The 19,811-nt window shown below is 47.6% G+C and overlaps 1 protein-coding gene across 1 annotated transcript in view; it reads left to right on the top strand.

Annotated features, from left to right (window-relative positions):
* The window catches only part of LOC143955502 (uncharacterized), a 111,469-nt gene extending 92,001 nt beyond the window's left edge, over positions 1–19,468 (top strand). Inside the window, 5 exon segments of the mRNA XM_077465537.1 lie at positions 16,508–16,625; positions 16,742–16,839; positions 17,013–17,165; positions 17,272–17,416; positions 17,644–19,468. Coding sequence (XP_077321663.1) covers positions 16,508–16,625; positions 16,742–16,839; positions 17,013–17,165; positions 17,272–17,416; positions 17,644–19,208 — 2,079 coding nt within the window. The 3' untranslated portion in view covers positions 19,209–19,468.
* Positions 19,469–19,811: the final 343 nt, after the last annotated feature.

Genomic DNA, 19,811 nt, shown 5'->3' with positions numbered 1-19,811 from the left:
TCAGAGGAGGATGGTGCCGGGGCGGATGAGCAGGAGCAAGAAGAGCATGCTTTAAACCTTTCTGGGATCCCTGTTGTGCGAGGATGGGGAGAGGAGAATGAAGAGGACGACATTATCCTGGATGATGAGCAGGAGCCAGGCCACCACACCGCTTCCACTTTAGTGCAAATGGGGGCCTTCATGCTCCAGTGTTTTAATAGGGACCCCCGTATAAAAAGCATGAGGGTCAAGGACCAGTACTGGGTGGCAACGTACTTAGACCCCCGGTACAAACACAAAATGGCGGAAATGTTACCGCCGTCGCAGAGGGCTGTCAGAATGCAGCACTTCCAGGCCTTGCTTCGAGAAATGCTGCATTCTGCTTTTGCGTGCGCTGGCAGAGGAGCAATTCCCACTCCCAGAGAAGGATTTGCGGGTACCAATCCAACAGCGCCTGCAAGAAGAGGCCGGTTTGAAGATGTGTTGGTGACTTCGGATATGAGGTCATTCTTTCAGCCGACCCATCGACAGGTGTCATCCGGATCCAGCATCAGGGAACGCCTAGACCGTCAGGTGTCCGACTACATTGGGTTAACGGCCGATGTGGACGCTCTGAGGAGTGATGAACCCCTAGACTACTGGGTGGGCAGGCTTGACCTCTGGCCAGAGCTTGCCCAATTTGCAATCGAACTGTTGGCTTGCCCCTCATCCAGTGTCCTGTCCGAAAGGACGTTCAGCGCAGCAGGGGGGATTGTGACCGATAAGCGTACTCGCCTAGCTCACCACAGTGTTAACTACCTCACATTTCTAAAAATGAATGAGGCATGGATCTCGGAGGAATTCAACACATGTGATCAGTAGACCATGTATATGTCTATAAACAATTTTTGGAATCAAGCACACAGACCTTCTTAATTCATTTGGCTCACTTCCCTGACCCAAAAAAGCACACCGTACTATATGCCCCTACCCTCCTCTTTGAAGAGGTTGAGCGGTGTCATATTTCTACTGGGGCTGCTTATTATGAGGGGTTCCCACCATCCCTGTGCTGTGCTGACTTCCTCCTGGGTGTTCTTATTATGAGGGGCTCCCACCATCCCTGTGCTGTGCTGACTTCCTCCTGGGGGTTCTTATTATGAGGGGATCACACCATCCCTGTGCTGTGCTGACTTCCTCCTGGGGCTGCTTACGGTGCTGCTGTCAGCGCTGTATGTCACGGAGCTGCTGTCAGCGCTGTATGTCACGGAGCTGCTGTCAGCGCTGTATGTCACGGAGCTGCTGTCAGCGCTGTATGTCACGGAGCTGCTGTCAGCGCTGTATGTCACGGAGCTGCTGTCAGCGCTGTATGTCACGGAGCTGCTGTCAGCGCTGTATGTCACGGAGCTGCTGTCAGCGCTGTATGTCACGGAGCTGCTGTCAGCGCTGTATATCACGGAGCTGCTGTCAGCGCTGTATGTCACGGAGCTGCTGTCAGCGCTGTATGTCACGGTGCTGCTGTCAGCGCTGTATGTCACGGAGCTGCTGTCAGCGCTGTATGTCACGGAGCTGCTGTCAGTGCTGTATGTCACGGAGCTGCTGTCAGCGCTGTATGTCACGGAGCTGCTGTCAGCGCTGTATGTCACGGAGCTGCTGTCAGCGCTGTATGTCACGGTGCTGCTGTCAGCGCTGTATGTCACGGAGCTGCTGTCAGCGCTGTATGTCACGGAGCTGCTGTCAGCGCTGTATGTCACGGAGCTGCTGTCAGCGCTGTATGTCACGGAGCTGCTGTCAGCGCTGTATGTCACAGAGCTGCTGTCAGCGCTGTATGTCACGGTGCTGATGTCAGTGCTCTGTATTACGGTGCTGCTGTCAGTGCTCTGTATCTCCTGCACCCTCTTGTTTGCCTACCCTGGTCCCTGACCTTCCCTCTCCTCCATTGCCTTCATTAGCTCCATAGTCCTGAATTGTCAGAACAATTTCCCAAATAAAAAAAAAATGCTTGTAGTTATCGATCCCAAATTCACCTCATACATGTATTATGCTATTGTCCAGGTGGTGGGACTACGTGCTACCCCCTAATAATTACCCCGTGGCCGCAAATTCGACCTAAAGGTTTGCGAAATTCGCCTCCCATTGAAGTCAATGGAGCCCGCGGCGAACGGTCGTTTTCGCGAACGTTTGTGTCCGTTCGCGTTTCGCGTTCGCGAAACGTCCCGTCGGAAGTTCGTCCATCACTAGTCCTGAGGCAATGCACAACAAGCCTGAGCTCATGAGGGAGTTTTTCCGTCTGGACATGGAGGATGCACAGAGCTCATCAGCTGGAGGGCCTGTGATTCCATCTGAGTCTGTGCCAATACCCAATGTGTCTGTCTCCCCAGTCTGTGCCCATACCCAATGTGTCTGTGTCTCCCCAGTCTGTGCCAATACCCAATGTGTCTGTGTCTGCCCAGTCTGTGCCAATACCCAATGTGTCTGTGTCTCCCCAGTCTGTGCTGCCCCAGTCTGTGCCAATACCCAATGTGTCTGTGTCTCCCCAGTCTGTGCTGCCCCAGTCTGTGCCAATACCCAATGTGTCTGTGTCTCCCCAGTCTGTGCGTGTACCTAGTGTGCCTGTGTCTTCCCAGTCTGTATGTAAAGTTTCAGTTGCCAAGAATGTGTCCAATCCTTCTGTGTCTTCTAAAATTGCAGAGGCAGCAAGAGGTGCTGAGGCTGGTGCATCAGGTGTGGTGCCAGTCCCCCTCCCCCGACGCTGCAGGGTTTCTATTGCAGATCGTGGGGTGCAGAGGAGTGGGGGAAATAGTGGGGAGGCTGGCCTGGTGGTAGATAAGGGAAGGGAGAGTGGGGGGGAGGGGGTTGAAGGGGAGGATAGGTGTGGGGAGGCTGGTTGTGGTTTATCCAAAGATGATATGGAGTGGTTGGAGGATAGGAGGAGGAGGGGCAAAATAAGGAAAAAAAGGGGTTCAGTTCCCTTCAATCCTGAAGTTTTGCCTTTGAAAAATAAGTTTAAGGTCCTGTCGGACAATGATGATGATGATTGGGACTCGTTCAGTTCAGCGTCCTCCATGGATGATGAGTGCCAGGGCGCAACAAAGCGTGCTGGTTCTCCAGGGAGAGGGAGTAGTCAGGCTAAGAAACGTCTGCCTCAATTACCCTAATGGCAGTTCCCACTCCGTTAAAAGTGGCAACCATTAATGTTGCCAGCTTGAGATCAGTAAGCGCTCGTCATATGGCCTTATTTTTGCTCAGCGAGTTTGATGCTGACATTTTGTTTTTACAAGAGACCCATCTGAGTAGTCTGGCTGATATACATCTGGCAAAGAAGGAGTGGAGATGTGGTCCCTCATTTTGGTCTCTTGCGGCCGAGCCTTACAGCGGGGTTGTGGTCCTTTTTTCTGGTATGGTAACGTGCCGGCGGGTGATTGAGGTAGAGATTGGGAGATGCATGGTCTTGGACGTCTCTGTGAGGGGGCAGGACCTGCGCCTGATTAACATCTATGGTCCCCAGACGAAGTGGGACAGGAAATGCCTCTTTACAAAGATTAAGCCTTTTTCTTTTTACGGCCCAGCAGGTTATCTTTGGAGGTGATTTTAACACCATTACTAGGTCTAAAGACAGGAGAGGTTTCAGAGATAAGCTGGGCTATGACACCCTTTTTCTCAATGCGATAGTTAGGGAAGCAGGTCTGGTAGATGCGCACATTAAGCGTTGCCCAGACAGCACGGGGTTCATTTTTCAGCGAGGTAGTAGTCAGAGTAGGATAGATAGGTTTTTTTTTAAAGGGAGACTCTGCTTTTTCGGCACCTGTGTGTCGGGCAGTGGAGTTTTCTGATCACTGTATTCTATCTGTGACTCTGAATGCCTCAGACATGCCACCTAGGGGGAGGGGTATCTGGAGATTGAATTCGGCCCTCCTGGAAGACGAGAGAGTAAGACAATCCTTTGAGGACTTTTTTCAAGCACAGGTAACGATCCTAGACTTTTGCAACAGCAAGTCAGAATGGTGGGAGCTTGTAAAACAGCGGACTGTTAGGCTTTTCAAGGCCATAGGAAGAAAGAAGCAGCAAGATAAGTATATCACCTACCAGCGTTTGCGGAGGAAACTTGACCGCCTTGTTTCGAATGGAGGAGATTCTGGGGCGATCTCTGAGGTGAAGCTCCTCCTTAGGAGACATGAATATGACCGGCACGCCTCTTTGGTTCAGGAGAGGGATTACGGGAAATACCATTCGCCTGACACTTACCAGAACTGTAAACAGAGCGTAGCAGTTAAGACGATCCATGGCCTGAAGGACAGTACGGGCTCTCTGACGAAGTCTAGGTCAGGGATCCTGGAGGTTGTCAGGTCATACTATGCCGATCTCCTGGGAGGAAGGAACCTTGATCGGACAAGGATGTTGGCTTTTTTGGACTCTACACCAGGACTGGAAAGTAATGTTCCTTTGATGAATTTGACAGATGAAATCACTGCAGATGAGGTAGTCCAGGCTATTGATAAACTGGCCATCAAGAAAACGCCAGGGCCAGATGGGTTGACAGCTGAGTTTTATAATTGTTTTAAGATGATCCTGGCTCCCTACCTTGCGGAGGTTTTTAATGGCTATTTGCAGGAAGGTTCTCTCCCTCCCTCCATGAGGCAATCTGCAGTGATCCTTCTGTCAAAGGGTAAAGATCCTTCGATGATTGAGAATTGGCGCCCCATTAGCCTTCTTAATGTCGATAGAAAGATACTGGCGAAGATTTTTTCTGGCGATTATCGCCAGTGGCAGGCAGTTTGTTATGCCACCACCAGCACTGTTCGGTCCAAGGTAGAAGCACTTTCTCAGCAGTGTTAGCCGTCCGGGAGGCCTTGGAACGTTGTAGGGCTGCTGGTTGGGGTAAATTTTTGCTGACATTGGATCAGGCTAAGGCCTTTGATAGGGTTAATCATGAGTACTTATGGCTCCTTCTTGGCAGATATGGCCTGGAGGGGGGTTTCATTGATTGGCTCAAGATTTTGTACAAAGGGGCTGAAAGCTTTCCGCTAGTTAATGGTTGGGTCGGGCAACCCTTTGTGGTCGGCTCGGGTGTGCGTCAGGGGTGCCCATTGAGTCCTCTGTTATATGCATTTGCAATTGACCCCTTCATCAGAAGGCTGGAGAATGGGCCATTGTGTGGGGTACCTTTGGGCATCGCTGGTGAGCCTCCTTTGAAGGTTGTGGCCTATGCTGATGATGTTTCTGTTTTTGTCTCTGGGACTGGGGAGGCGCAGGAGGTGGTCTCAGTGATAACACAGTATTCAGAGGCATCAGGTTCAAAGGTCAACCAGGACAAGTGTGAAGCTTTCTGGATGGGCGTGGAAGGTGAGAGCTTTGTTCTCCCGGATGACTTCCCGGAGCCCCAGCAAAAAATTAGAGTTCTAGGCATTGAATTTGGCCCAGGTGACTATGGTCATGCAAATTGGGTGAACAGGCTGGAGAATGCCGATGCCAAGGTGGCAAGCTGGAAAGGTTGGCAGCTTTCCTTGAGGGAAAAGGTTGATCTGATCAAGACTTACCTGATTCCGATTTTTCTGTATGTCAGTTTTGTTTGCGTTTTGCCAGCTTCTCTCTATACCAGGGTCTATACTTGTTTCTTCCAGCTGTTATAGGGGAACAGAATAAACCTTGTCAAAAGGAATGTGACTTACCTTTCTAGGCGGGAGGGTGGTCTAGGGAAGATCAACCCTGTAGTCTTTTTCTCTCTGATATTTGTGAAGTACAATCTTGGTAACATGTTGGCAGAGAGACCGCCTGGGTGGGTTGGTATTTTCCAGTCCTGGTTTAGACCCTTTCTGTGAGACTGGGAAAATGGTGGGCCAGTGAAGAGCCTGAGGGTCAAGCATGATAAGCTCCCGGCTTATGTTGCCCCGTGTTTGAAAATGCTTCGGCAGTGGCAAGTAACGGCAGGAGAAGTCAGATCTCTTCCAAGGAAACTTCTTGAGAAGCGGATCATGAGCTCTGTTTTTTTGCGAGCCACTGGCCTTGAGGGGTTGCCCAAGCCTGGTTTTGGGGGTGGGTTTGCGATTGATTAATTTGGAGAGAATCCCAATGAAGTTTAGGGATCAGGCTTGGCTTGCCTTTCATGGAAAACTATATGTGAAGGGCAACTTGAAGTTTCTTTCCATGAGTGATCGGGGCTGCCCGAGAGTGGGGTGTGGAGGAGTGGTGGAGTCCATGGATCACTTTCTACTTCAGTGCCCTTTTAATATAGAGGTGTACAAGAGGGTGGGGAGGGCTCTGAGTATACCCTTCCTCCCCCATATGAGTTATGCAGAGTGGGTGTATGGGGCTTTCCAGACTCGTCGGGATTATGATTTGGAAACACTTTTTTTAGTTAGTTTAGTAGTCCGTTATTTCACGTGGAGCGCGCGGCGTCAGGTATCCTTACGGGGTAAAATCCTCCCTGTGGAAGTGGTGATGCAGAACATTCTGGGTGAGGTTGGGAAGATTCGGGGTCTTGAGAAAGACAGATGGCAGCAGGAGGCCTGGATAAGGGTGTTGGAGGAATATCAGGGCTTTGTAGCTGCTGCCTGTTGATCTCGGGGTGTGCGGCTTTCTTTGTATTCTTCTTTCACTCCCTTAGATTTTCAGATCCAATACAATTTTGATAAAAGGCTGCATGCATGGTGACGGTGATGTTCCTTAGTCTGGCTCTCCCGTAGGGATTATGTAATGCGCAATTTGTTTTGCACTGTTTATTTTGTTCTTGTTCTTTCTGGTTTGTATAATTATATTCAATTATTTTGTAAATATGTTTTATTTATTTATTATGGTTTTATTGTATATAAGTTGTTGTTTGTAAGATTTTCAATAAACAAAATTAACCCCTCATCATGGGCACAGCGGGTGTACAGACCCGGGAACTCAGCACAGGGATGGTGGGAACCCCTCATCATGGGCACAGCGGGTGTACAGACCCGGGAACTCAGCACAGGGATGGTGGGAACCCCTCATCATGGGCACAGCGGGTGTACAGACCCGGGAACTCAGCACAGGGATGGTGGGAACCCTTCATAATGGGCACAGCGGGTGTACAGACCCGGGAACTCAGCACAGGGATGGTGGGAACCCCTCATCATGGGCACAGCGGGTGTACAGACCCGGGAACTCAGCACAGGGATGGTGGGAACCCCTCATCATGGGCACAGCGGGTGTACAGACCCAGGAACTCAGCACAGGGATGGTGGGAACCCCTCATAATGGGCACAGCGGGTGTACAGACCCAGGAACTCAGCACAGGGATGGTGGGAACCCCTCATCATGGGCACAGCGGGTGTACAGACCGGGGAATTCAGCACAGGGATGGTGGGAACCCCTCATCATGGGCACAGCGGGTGTACAGACCCAGGAATTCAGCACAGGGATGGTGGGAACCCCTCATCATGGGCACAGCGGGTGTACAGACCCGGGAACTCAGCACAGGGATGGTGGGAACCCCTCATCATGGGCACAGCGGGTGTACAGACCCGGGAACTCAGCACAGGGATGGTGGGAACCCCTCATCATGGGCACAGCGGGTGTACAGACCCGGGAACTCAGCACAGGGATGGTGGGAACCCTTCATAATGGGCACAGCGGGTGTACAGACCCGGGAACTCAGCACAGGGATGGTGGGAACCCCTCATCATGGGCACAGCGGGTGTACAGACCCGGGAACTCAGCACAGGGATGGTGGGAACCCCTCATCATGGGCACAGCGGGTGTGCAGACCCAGGAACTCAGCACAGGGATGGTGGGAACCCCTCATAATGGGCACAGCGGGTGTACAGACCCAGGAACTCAGCACAGGGATGGTGGGAACCCCTCATCATGGGCACAGCGGGTGTACAGACCGGGGAATTCAGCACAGGGATGGTGGGAACCCCTCATCATGGGCACAGCGGGTGTACAGACCCAGGAATTCAGCACAGGGATGGTGGGAACCCCTCATCATGGGCACAGCGGGTGTACAGACCCGGGAACTCAGCACAGGGATGGTGGGAACCCCTCATCATGGGCACAGCTGGTGTACAGACCCGGGAACTCAGCACAGGGATGGTGGGAACCCCTCATAATGGGCACAGCGGGTGTACAGACCCAGGAACTCAGCACAGGGATGGTGGGAACCCCTCATCATGGGCACAGCGGGTGTACAGACCCGGGAATTCAGCACAGGGATGGTGGGAACCCCTCATCATGGGCACAGCGTGTGTACAGACCCGGGAACTCAGCACAGGGATGGTGGGAACCCCTCATCATGGGCACAGCGGGTGTACAGACCCGGGAACTCAGCACAGGGATGGTGAGAACCCCTCATCATGGGCACAGCGGGCGTACAGACCCGGGAACTCAGCACAGGGATGGTGGGAACCCTATGGGAATTTCTATGCTTACGAATTTTATACGAAATCCGAAATTTCGTTAACGAATTTCGGATCCAAATTCCGTAACAACGGAAACATGACTGGTGTTTTGTTCACCAATCAGAGGAAGTTGGCACAGCACAGGGATGGTGGGAGACCCTCATAATGATAAATTCATCATAACGAACATTCGTTATTTTTACGAAAAGTTAACGAGCCTAAAGGTTAAAACCCCAGGAAGTCAGCACAGCACAGGGATGGTGAGAGACCCTCATAATGGGAACATTCGTTATTTTGCGAAAAGTTTACGGATCTAAAGAAAATTCGTATTTCGTCCGACTCCGAATTGGATTTCGGACACGAATTTACGAAATACAAATTCATTTTCGTACGAAACTAAACTAATTTATTGACGGCGCACGTGTCTGGTGACAGTGTGTTAAAAAAAAAAAAACAGGGTCACAAAGGTCGCACTTGCGACCAGACCCTGGCTTTCCGCCACTGCAGGGGAGCCCAAGACAGCAGGAAGGGGGCCCTCTGCGGGACTGTAATACAGGGAGTAATAAGTGGAAAGGGCCCCAGTCGTGGGGATCAGGGGGGCCCTTTATGGTTTCTTGCACCTGCCCTGAAGGGTCTAGTTACGCTTCTGATCTGAAGTGGTGTACAATGAGCAATCTTCACCGTGCCGAATGGAGAGATACGTGTCCATCACAAGCGAGGTATGCCTTGGCATTCCCCCTTCTATATCTATAGTCAGGGTCACCTTGGCAACCTTATAGAAGGGATCCCCTGTAGGATACACACTATAGCCTGATTGGCAGCTTGTATAGAGGAACTGATAGGGTCTGTAAGGTGTCTAGAGAGTAATTGGAAAGATAAATGGGGTCTTCCCTATAACTACTTTAATATCAATTACATACTAATCTTCGGTCCGTATGGACATACAACTTGGTGATTATGGGGAAAGAGCCACAAGAGGGCGTAGTAAACGTTAGATTAGACTGGATGTGATCAGTTCCACCTAGCACATGCTGGTGGTAGAATCCTCCGCAAGTGAAAGTGAAAGTTCCAATCTGTGGTATAAATCTGTGCTGTGATCAGCTGGTCAGGTCTGAGGAGCCCAGTCTAAAATTTAAAAAAGGTAAACTTATCAATGAGAAACCTGAGTTTGGGACGATGAACACAACCGCTTTGATGAAATTAACTTCACATCAGAGGTCCTCCTATCACATCAGATGTCCTCCCATCACATCAGACGTCCTCCTAACACATCAGATGTCCTCCCATCACATCAGACGTCCTCCTAACACATCAGATGTCCTCCCATCACATCAGACGTCCTCCTAACACATCAGATGTCCTCCCATCACATCAGACGTCCTCCCATCACATCAGAGGTCCTCCCATCCCATCAGAGGTCCTCCCATCCCATCAGAGGTCCTCCCATCCCATCAGAGGTCCTCCCATCACATCAGAGGTCCTCCCATCACATCAGACGTTCTTTCAATCACATCAGATGTCCTCCTATTACATCAGAGGTTCCCCCATCATATCAGAGGTCCTCCTATCACACCAGAGCCCCCTCAATCATATCAGAGGTCCCCCTATCACATCAGAGGTCCTACCATCACATTAGAGGTCCTACCATCACATCGGAGGTCCCCTTATCACTTTGGAGGTCCTCCCATCACATCAGGGGTTCTCTCATCACGTCAGAGGTTCTCCCATCACATCAGAGGTCCTCCCATCACAGAAGAGGTCCCCCCATCACAGCAGAGGTCCCCCCATCACATCAGAGTTCCTCCTTTCACATCAGAGGTCCTACCATCACATCAGAGGGTCCCCCATCATATCCGAGGTCCTCCTATACCATCAGAGGTCCTCCTATACCATCAGAGGCCCCCATCACATCAGAGGTCCTCCCATCACATCAGGGTTTCTCTCATCACATCAGAAGTCCTACCATCATATCAGCGGTTCTTCCATTGCATCAGAGGTTCTCCTATTGCATCAGAGGTTCTCCCATTGCCACATAGGTACTCCCATCACAGCAGAGGTCCCCCCATCACATCAGAGTTCCTCCTATCACATCAGAGGTCCTACCATCACATCAGAGGTCCTCCTATCACATCAAAGGTCCCCCCATCATATCCGAGGTCCTCCTATACCATCCGAGGACCTACCATCACACCAGTGGTCCTCCTATCACATCAGAGCCCCCCATCACATCAGAGGTCCTCCCATCACATCAGGGTTTCTCTCATCACATCAGAAGTCCTCCCATCACATCAGAGGTTCTCCCGTCGCCACATAGGTCCTCCCATCACAGCAGAGGTCCTCTCATTACATTAGAGTTTCCTCATCACATCAGAGGTCCTCCCATCACATCAGGGTTTCTCTCATCACATCAGAAATCCTCCCATCATATCAGAGGTCCTCCCATCACATCAGAGGTTCTCCCGTTGCCACATAGGTCCTCCCATCACAGCAGAGGTCCTCTCATTACATTAGAGTTCCCCCATCACATCAGAGGTCGTCCCATCACATCGGAGGTCATCCTATCACATCAGAGGTCATGCTATCACATCAGAGGTTCTCTCATTACCTCAGAGGTTCCCTCATCACATCAGAATCTCCCCTAAAAAATTACTGGTCCTTCATTAATTTAGGGGACCCCACTTTCACATCAGAACACCTCCTTTACATCATAGTCCCCCCTTCACCTCAGAGTCTTTTCATCACATCATAGGTTACCCCATCCAAGTTGTTTTTCCCAAATAAAAACAACAAAAAGAAGCCCAGGGACTGATTTCTTGTGTCCGGATGCAAGTGGAAAATGCATGTTGCCTGGCTGTGCATGAATCAGGGAGCCAGATACCAGCAGTCCCTGTGGGGGGGTAGTGCTACATATGTAAGAAAAGGCATGACCAATTATAAATGAATGAATCCTGTATATATTGGTAATCAAATTAGGACATTGTGAAAAAAAAAATGTATACCATTACTTTGCTATATTATTTGTGTGTGTAATCATCAATATAACCTAATAGAAGAATGGACCACGAGGCAGAGGGCAAAATGATGAGACGTAACGTAGACTGCAGTATTTATATTCAACACAAGGGGGTGATCTCCTGTATTGTCAGTGGAATGCAACAACAGGAAGTGATGTCAGGTACAGACAGGAAGTTGCGGGTCAGAGGTGGATTGGGAGGAAGTAGAGAGGAGCCATTGCTGGAACTGGCAGCAGAGGAGGTAATAAGATATTATTTTATATTTACACCCAGTAACCCCCCCGTCATGTCCGTCCTCTTCCTCCATAGTCACTGTGATGTCTTTTATCTCCAGCAGATGATGATACACATTATATGTATATATACAGTACATATGTTATTGATGTTTATATTGTTATAGGACAGAGATACATCCTAAATATAGAGTCTTTTATCCATCTGTCCATCCAGAGCCTCTGGTTTATAGACCGGATACATCCTAAATATAGAACCATTTATCCAACTGTCCATCCAGAACCTCTGGTTTATAGACCGGATACATCCTAAATATAGAACCATTTATCCAACTGTCCATCCAGAGCGTCTGGTTTATAGACCGGATACATCCTAAATATAGAGCCATTTATCCAACTGTCCATCCAGAGCCTCTGGTTTATAGACCGGATACATCCTAAATATAGAACCATTTATCCAACTGTCCATCCAGAGCGTCTGGTTTATAAACCGGATACATCCTAAATATAGAACCATTTATCTAACTGTCCATCCAGAGTCTCTGGTTTATAGACCGGATACATCCTAAATATAGAGCCATTTATCCAACTGTTCATCCAGAGCCTCTGGTTTATAGACCGGATACATCCTAAATATAGAACCATTTATCCAACTGTTCATCCAGAGCCTCTGGTTTATAGACCGGATACATCCTAAATATAGAACCATTTATCCAACTGTCCAACCAGAGCCTCTGGTTTATAGACTGGATACCTCCTAAATATAGAACCATTTATCCAACTGTCCATCCAGAGCCTCTGGTTTATAGACCGGATACATCCTAAATATAGAACCATTTATCCAACTGTCCATCCAGAGCCTCTGGTTTATAGACTGGCTCACAATATAGACATTCCCGACAACTGTGCACACAGAACAATGTCATGTCTACATATCCTGCATCTTACATGGTCAGTACTATTTAGTAAACCTCTATTCTTACCAATCCAATATTTACCAGGCAATGCATCTTCAATAAGCCTAACTGAAGCCACAGGTTTTCCGTTTACTTTTATATAGAGCAGGGGTGCCCAACCTTTTGAAGAGCGGGGGCCACTTAAGCGACTTGGTAACCGGTCGTGGGCCACAATGAGCGGAGCGGGTGGATGGCATGTCCGTGTTCTGCACCTGCGGATCAGTTTGAAAGCAGCCCAGTAACCACGGCAGAAAAGATATGCCCATATATACACTGTGATTTTAGTAATAAACTGATCTTTAATAACAGTATTCTTTATATTCTATCTCAGAGCAGGAGGTCGCGGGCCACATCGGAGGGCTCCGCGGGCCACATGTGGCCCCCGGGCCACTGGTTGGGCATCCCTGATATAGAGAAAAGAGGGGTTGGAACCTTAGTCAGATCTTTGTAGCCGGTGTCCCTTTTGGGGTGATTTCATTCATGTCTCATTCTCTATGACTCGCTTCACCTGGAAAGGAAATGAAAGGAAATCTCTGAAACTGTGACATAAGAAGAAGACCCCCTTCAACAGAGCTTCTAACTCTTCTCCAGTCAATCCAAACCTACAATAGATAAATTGTCAGAGTCATGCTTTGACGAGAGTCCCAGGTTTTCTTTCAGCGATATGAACAAGGTCTGCAATATGGCAGAGGAAGGATTCAGAGGTGCCAGAACTATGGCGTAACTAAGCAGGAACAAATCGGGAACTATGGAGGAACTAGACGGGAACTATGGAGCAACTATAGGGAAACTAAGCAAGAACTAGGGGGAACTAAGCAGGAACTATGGGGGAACTAAGCAGGAACTTTGGGGGAACTAAGCAGGAACTTTGGGGGAACTAAGCAGGAACTTTGGGGGAACTAAGCAGGAACATTGGGGGAACTAAGCAGGAACTATGGGGGAACTAAGCAGGAACTATGGGGGGAACTAAGCAGGAACTATGGAGGAAATATGCAGAAACTTTGGAGGAAGTAAGCAGATACTATGGAGGAACTAAGTAGGTATTATGGAGGACCTATGGGGAAACTAAGCAGGAACTATGGGGAAACTAAGCAGGAACTATGGGGAAACTAAGCAGGAACTATGGAGAAACTAAGCAGGAACTATGGAGAAACTAAGCAGGAACTATGGGAGAACTAAGCAGGAACTATGGAGCAAATATGCAGAAACTTTGGAGGAAATATGCAGGTACTATGGAGGAACTAAGCAGGAACTATGTAGGTACTATGGAGGAGCTAAGTAGGAACTATGGGGAAATGAATCAGGAACTATGGAGAAACTAAGTAGGTACTATGGAAGAACTAAGTAAGAACTATGGGGGAACTAAGCAGGAACTTTGGGGGAATTAAGCAAGAACTATGGGGGAACTAAGCAGCAACTATGGGGGAGCTAAGCAGGAACTTTGGGGGAACTAAGCAGGAACTTTGGGGGAACTAAGCAGGAACTTTGGGGGAACTAAGCAGGAACTATGGGGGGAACTAAGCAGGAACTATGGGGGGAACTAAGCAGGAACTATGGGGGGAACTAAGCAGGAACTATGGGGGGAACTACACAGGAACTTTGGGGGAACTAAGCAGGAACTTTGGGGGAACTAAGCAGGAACTATGGGGGAGCTAAGCAGGAACTATGGTGGGAACTATGGGGGAACTAAGCAGGAACTATGGAGGAAATATGCAGAAACTTTGGAGGAAATATGCAGATACTATGGAGGAACTAAGTAGGTATTATGGAGGACCTATGGGGGAACTAAGTAGGAACTATGGGGAAACTAAGCAGGAACTATGGAGAAACTAAGCAGGAACTATGGAGAAACTAAGCAGGAACTATGGAGAAACAAAGCAGGAACTATGGAGAAACAAAGCAGTAACTATGGGGGAACTAAGCAGGAACTATGGAGCAAATATGCAGAAACTTTGGAGGAAATATGCAGGTACTATGGAGGAACTAAGCAGGAACTATGTAGGTACTATGGAGGAGCTAAGTAGGAACTATGGGGAAACGAATCAGGAACTATGGAGGAACTAAGTAGGTACTATGGAGGAACTAAGTAAGAACTATGGAGGAACTAAGTAGGAACTATGGAGGAACTAAGTAGGAACTATGGGGAAATCAATTAGGTACTATGGAGGAACTATGGGGAAATCAATTAGGTACTATGGGGAAACTAAGCAGGAACTATGGAGGAACTAAGTAGGAACTATGGAGGAACTAAGTAGGAACTATGGAGGAACTAAGTAGGAACTATGGAGGAACTAAGTAGGAACTATGGAGGAACTAAGTAGGTACTATGGAGGAACTAAGTAAGAACTATGGGGGAACTAAGCAGGAACTTTGGGGGAATTAAGCAAGAACTATGGGGGAACTAAGCAGCAACTATGGGGGAGCTAAGCAGGAACTTTGGGGGAACTAAGCAGGAACTTTGGGGGAACTAAGCAGGAACTTTGGGGGAACTAAGCAGGAACTATGGGGGGAACTAAGCAGGAACTATGGGGGGAACTAAGCAGGAACTATGGGGGGAACTAAGCAGGAACTATGGGGGGAACTAAGCAGGAACTATGGGGGGAACTACACAGGAACTTTGGGGGAATTAAGCAAGAACTATGGGGGAACTAAGCAGCAACTATGGGGGAGCTAAGCAGGAACTTTGGGGGAACTAAGCAGGAACTTTGGGGGAACTAAGCAGGAACTTTGGGGGAGCTAAGCAGGAACTTTGGGGGAACTAAGCAGGAACTTTGGGGGAACTAAGCAGGAACTTTGGGGGAACTAAGCAGGAACTATGGGGGAACTAAGCAGCAACTATGGGGGAGCTAAGCAGGAACTTTGGGGGAACTAAGCAGGAACTTTGGGGGAACTAAGCAGGAACTTTGGGGGAACTAAGCAGGAACTATGGGGGGAACTAAGCAGGAACTATGGGGGGAACTAAGCAGGAACTATGGGGGGAACTAAGCAGGAACTATGGGGGGAACTAAGCAGGAACTATGGGGGGAACTAAGCAGGAACTATGGGGGGAACTACACAGGAACTTTGGGGGAATTAAGCAAGAACTATGGGGGAACTAAGCAGCAACTATGGGGGAGCTAAGCAGGAACTTTGGGGGAACTAAGCAGGAACTTTGGGGGAACTAAGCAGGAACTTTGGGGGAACTAAGCAGGAACTATGGGGGGAACTAAGCAGGAACTATGGGGGGAACTAAGCAGGAACTATGGGGGGAACTACACAGGAACTTTGGGGGAACTAAGCAGGAACTTTGGGGGAACTAAGCAGGAACTATGGGGGAGCTAAGCAGGAACTATGGTGGGAACTATGGGGGAACTAAGCAGGAACTATGGAGGAAATATGCAGAAACTTTGGAGGAAATATGCAGATACTATGGAGGAACTAAGTAGGTATTATGGAGGACCTATGGGGGAACTAAGTAGGAACTATGGGGAAACTAAGCAGGAACTATGGAGAAACTAAGCAGGAACTATGGAGAAACTAAGCAGGAACTATGGAGAAACAAAGCAGGAACTATGGAGAAACAAAGCAGTAACTATGGGGGAACTAAGCAGGAACTATGGAGCAAATATGCAGAAACTTTGGAGGAAATATGCAGGTACTATGGAGGAACTAAGCAGGAACTATGTAGGTACTATGGAGGAGCTAAGTAGGAACTATGGGGAAACGAATCAGGAACTATGGAGGAACTAAGTAGGTACTATGGAGGAACTAAGTAGGAACTATGGGGAAATCAATTAGGTACTATGGGGAAACTAAGCAGGAACTATGGAGGAACTAAGTAGGAACTATGGAGGAACTAAGTAGGAACTATGGAGGAACTAAGTAGGAACTATGGAGGAACTAAGTAGGAACTATGGAGGAACTAAGGGGGATGTATGCAGGAACTATAGAGACAATATTCATCCCAGTACAGTCCAGGTAATTCTCAGTTTATCATACGTCTACAGAGAGGAGCATCCCTTATAGATCATGACGAGGTGAGGAGGATTCTGGGGTATTTAGAAGGACACAAGGATCTCTACAAGGACGTCATGATGGACAATCAGCCGCCCCTCACATCACCGGGTAAGAGGAGACTTTATTGTAAAGGAGAGAGCAGTACGGAGGCTCCACCTAGATCCCCCATCATCTGATAAACACATAGAAACAATGTATTCAGTCAGTGTGTGTGTTTCCTACAGATGGATCCAGTAATGGGAACCCACCAGAGAGATGTCCCCCTCCTCTGTATTCCCGGGATTCCACACAGGAAGGTCACACCATCCCCCACCATCATCAGGTAGGTGAATCTGAGCATGAAGACCTAAAATATAGTAGAGCAAATTGTGTCCCATTTCCCAATTATTTCCTGTGGCGCTGTGCTTTTCTTTTTTCCTTTTGAACAGACCTTAAAGATAGTCTAAGTGATGTATTCTCCTTTCTTTTTATAAATGTTTTCTAAAAATCTTTGAGAGTGAAGAACATAAAGACATCAAAGTTGAGGTTAAAGAGGAAGAAGAAGAAGAGAGGTTGGTGAGTGGAGATCAGCAGTCTATGGAGGAGGGTTGTCCTCTGTATTCCCAGAATTCTACATGGGAAGATCACCATTATACAGAGAATGATCAGGTAGCTGAAACTGCCCAAAACCCCCCCAAAAAGCTAGGAGATGACTATCTTCTTTGAAACGTTTTGTTCCTTTTTATAAATGTGTTCTATCATCTCTGGAATTCAGAATGAAGAACGGAAAGACATCAAAGTTGAGCATAAAGAGGAAGAAGAAGAAGAGAGGTTGGTGAGTGGAGATCAGCAGTCTATGGAGGAGGGGGAGATGATTATGGAAAGTAAACCAGAGGAATCTTCTCTACATGAGGACACAAGTAAGTCATAAACACTAAACGCAGAGATAATTTCACATTTTTAATTTACTATTAGCTATGAGTATAAAGTACGTATTTATATTGTTAGAAGGCCTAAAAAAATTAAAAAAATACGTACATCACACTAAAGCAAAGGAAGGAAACACAATCAACCTGCAGTAGATCCAAATCCTGAATGTATATGTCAAATATTTTTAATTTTTATTTAAAAATTGGTTTTATTACAGATGGACAGTTTGTTCTGAATACCTCGGAGGGAGATCCAATTTTATCTCCAGATTTGAAGGCAGAAGATGATGACATCACACAATGTTCTCCAGGAGAAGATCCCATTACTCCAACCGCACATCACCGACCTCACCATCTGGAGGCATCAATGGATCCTTCTAATCCTGAGGAACCTTCTGATCAGTACCATACTATGACTTCAGATGTCCATCTAAGACCAAAGGATCCTCCTAATCCTGAGGAACCTTCTGATAAATCCCATACTATGACCTCAGATGTCCATCTAAGATCAATGGATCCTCCTAAACCTGAAGAACCTTCTGATAAATCCCATACTATGGCTTCAGATGTCCATCTAAGGTCAATGGATTCTTCTATTCCTGAGGAATCTTCTAAACCTTTCCATTCTACAACTTCAGATATCCAACTGAGATTTCACAGTGCCGATCAAACAACCGATCCATCCAATCCCAAGGCGTCATCTTTATGTGATGGAGGCCACACAGGAGAGAGTTCTTTGTCATCTATAGAAGGTGAGAAATCTCACACTAACAACAGAGTGCCAACTAAACAGCGGAGAGGTCACACGGGTGAGCGCCCTTTCCCATGCTCGGAGTGCGGGAAATGTTTTACTGACAAAGCAACACTTCGTAGACACCAGAGAAGTCACACGGGTGAGCGTCCTTTCTCATGTTCAGAGTGCGGGAAATGTTTCACTGACAAAGGAACGCTTCAGGGACACCAGAGAATTCACACGGGTGAGCGTCCTTTTTCATGTTCAGAGTGCGGGAAATGTTTCCCCTACCAAAGAAGCCTCCTGTTACACCAGAAAACTCACACCAGTAGGCTTCCTTTTTCTTGTACAGAGTGCGGGAAATATTTCATTACCAAACAATACCTTCGTATACACCAGGGAATCCACACAGGCGAGCATTCTTTCTCATGCTCCGAGTGCGGGAAATGTTTCACTATGAAACAAAACCTTCTTAAGCACCAGAGAATTCACACGGGCGAGCGTCCTTTTCCTTGTTCAGAGTGCGGGAAAAGTTTCCTCACGAAAGAATATCTGATTATACACCAGAGGATTCACACGGGTGAGCGTCCTTTCTCGTGCTCAGAGTGTGGGAAATGTTTCATTAAGAAACAAGACCTTCTTAAACACCAGAAAAGTCACACAGGCGAGCGTCCTTTTCCTTGTTCAGAGTGCGGGAAATGTTTCACTACGAAAAGATACCTTCTTCAGCACCAGAGGACTCACACGGGTGAGCGTCCTTTTCCGTGTTCGGAGTGCGGGAAATGTTTTATTTCGAAGCAAAAGGTTCTTGTACACAGGACAATTCACACCGCTGAGCGTTCGTTTTCGTGTTCAGAGTGCGGGAAATGTTTCACTACGAAAAGATACCTTGTTCAACACCAGAGAATTCACGCGGGCGAGCGTCCTTTTTCATGTTCAGAGTGTGGGAAATGTTTCACCCAGAAGATAAGCCTTCTTAGACACCAGAGGTGTCACCTCGGTGAGCATCTTTCCTATGTCCAGAGTGTGGGAAATGCTCTACAGTCCTAGGAAATCGAATTAGGCCTCAGAGAATAAACATGACAACGTGTCAATGAGGTCGCCACCGTTCTTGCCCTTTTACTTATAGGTTGTCATTACTCTTCTTTTTTTTGCTTTACAGAAGAAGGTGGTCCTAACCAATACATAATCATCAATAAAAGTGATAAATTATTTTCCCAATTTATACCAAATGTGATTTTGATTCAGTTATATTGTCTGTTAATCTATTTTTTTTTTTTGGAAAATAAACAAGAAAGCTCTTCACTTTATGACGTTCTGTTCTGAGTCCTTTCATTTTGTTACAAAGCATCATAATTCTTATAATGAGGTTTGGGAATTGGGTGGAGGGGGGGGGGGGGGTCGTAATCAAAATTCACATTCCACCATCAGTGTCCTATTGAACAATTGACTTAGAAACATAGAGCGGGCTTCTAATAATACAGCCAGACAGTAACTCCCTCACAGAAAACAACAGAACATCCGAGGTATATCGTATTTAGTCTCTATAGAATGGTAACGTCTCCTGAACAATAATAGGTGGGTTATCAGATTGTAGCATGCAGTACAATCACATTTTGAAACAATACACAAACAAAAAAGAAAGCATACCAG

The sequence above is a fragment of the Lithobates pipiens genome, unplaced genomic scaffold, assembly GCF_037356315.1.
Source record: "Lithobates pipiens isolate NorthernLeopardFrog02 unplaced genomic scaffold, aLitPip1_a1.2 Scaffold_35, whole genome shotgun sequence".
Lineage (NCBI taxonomy): Eukaryota > Metazoa > Chordata > Amphibia > Anura > Ranidae > Lithobates > Lithobates pipiens.
Note: the sequence above shows the minus strand (reverse complement) of the source record. Positions and strands in the feature narration are given on the sequence as shown.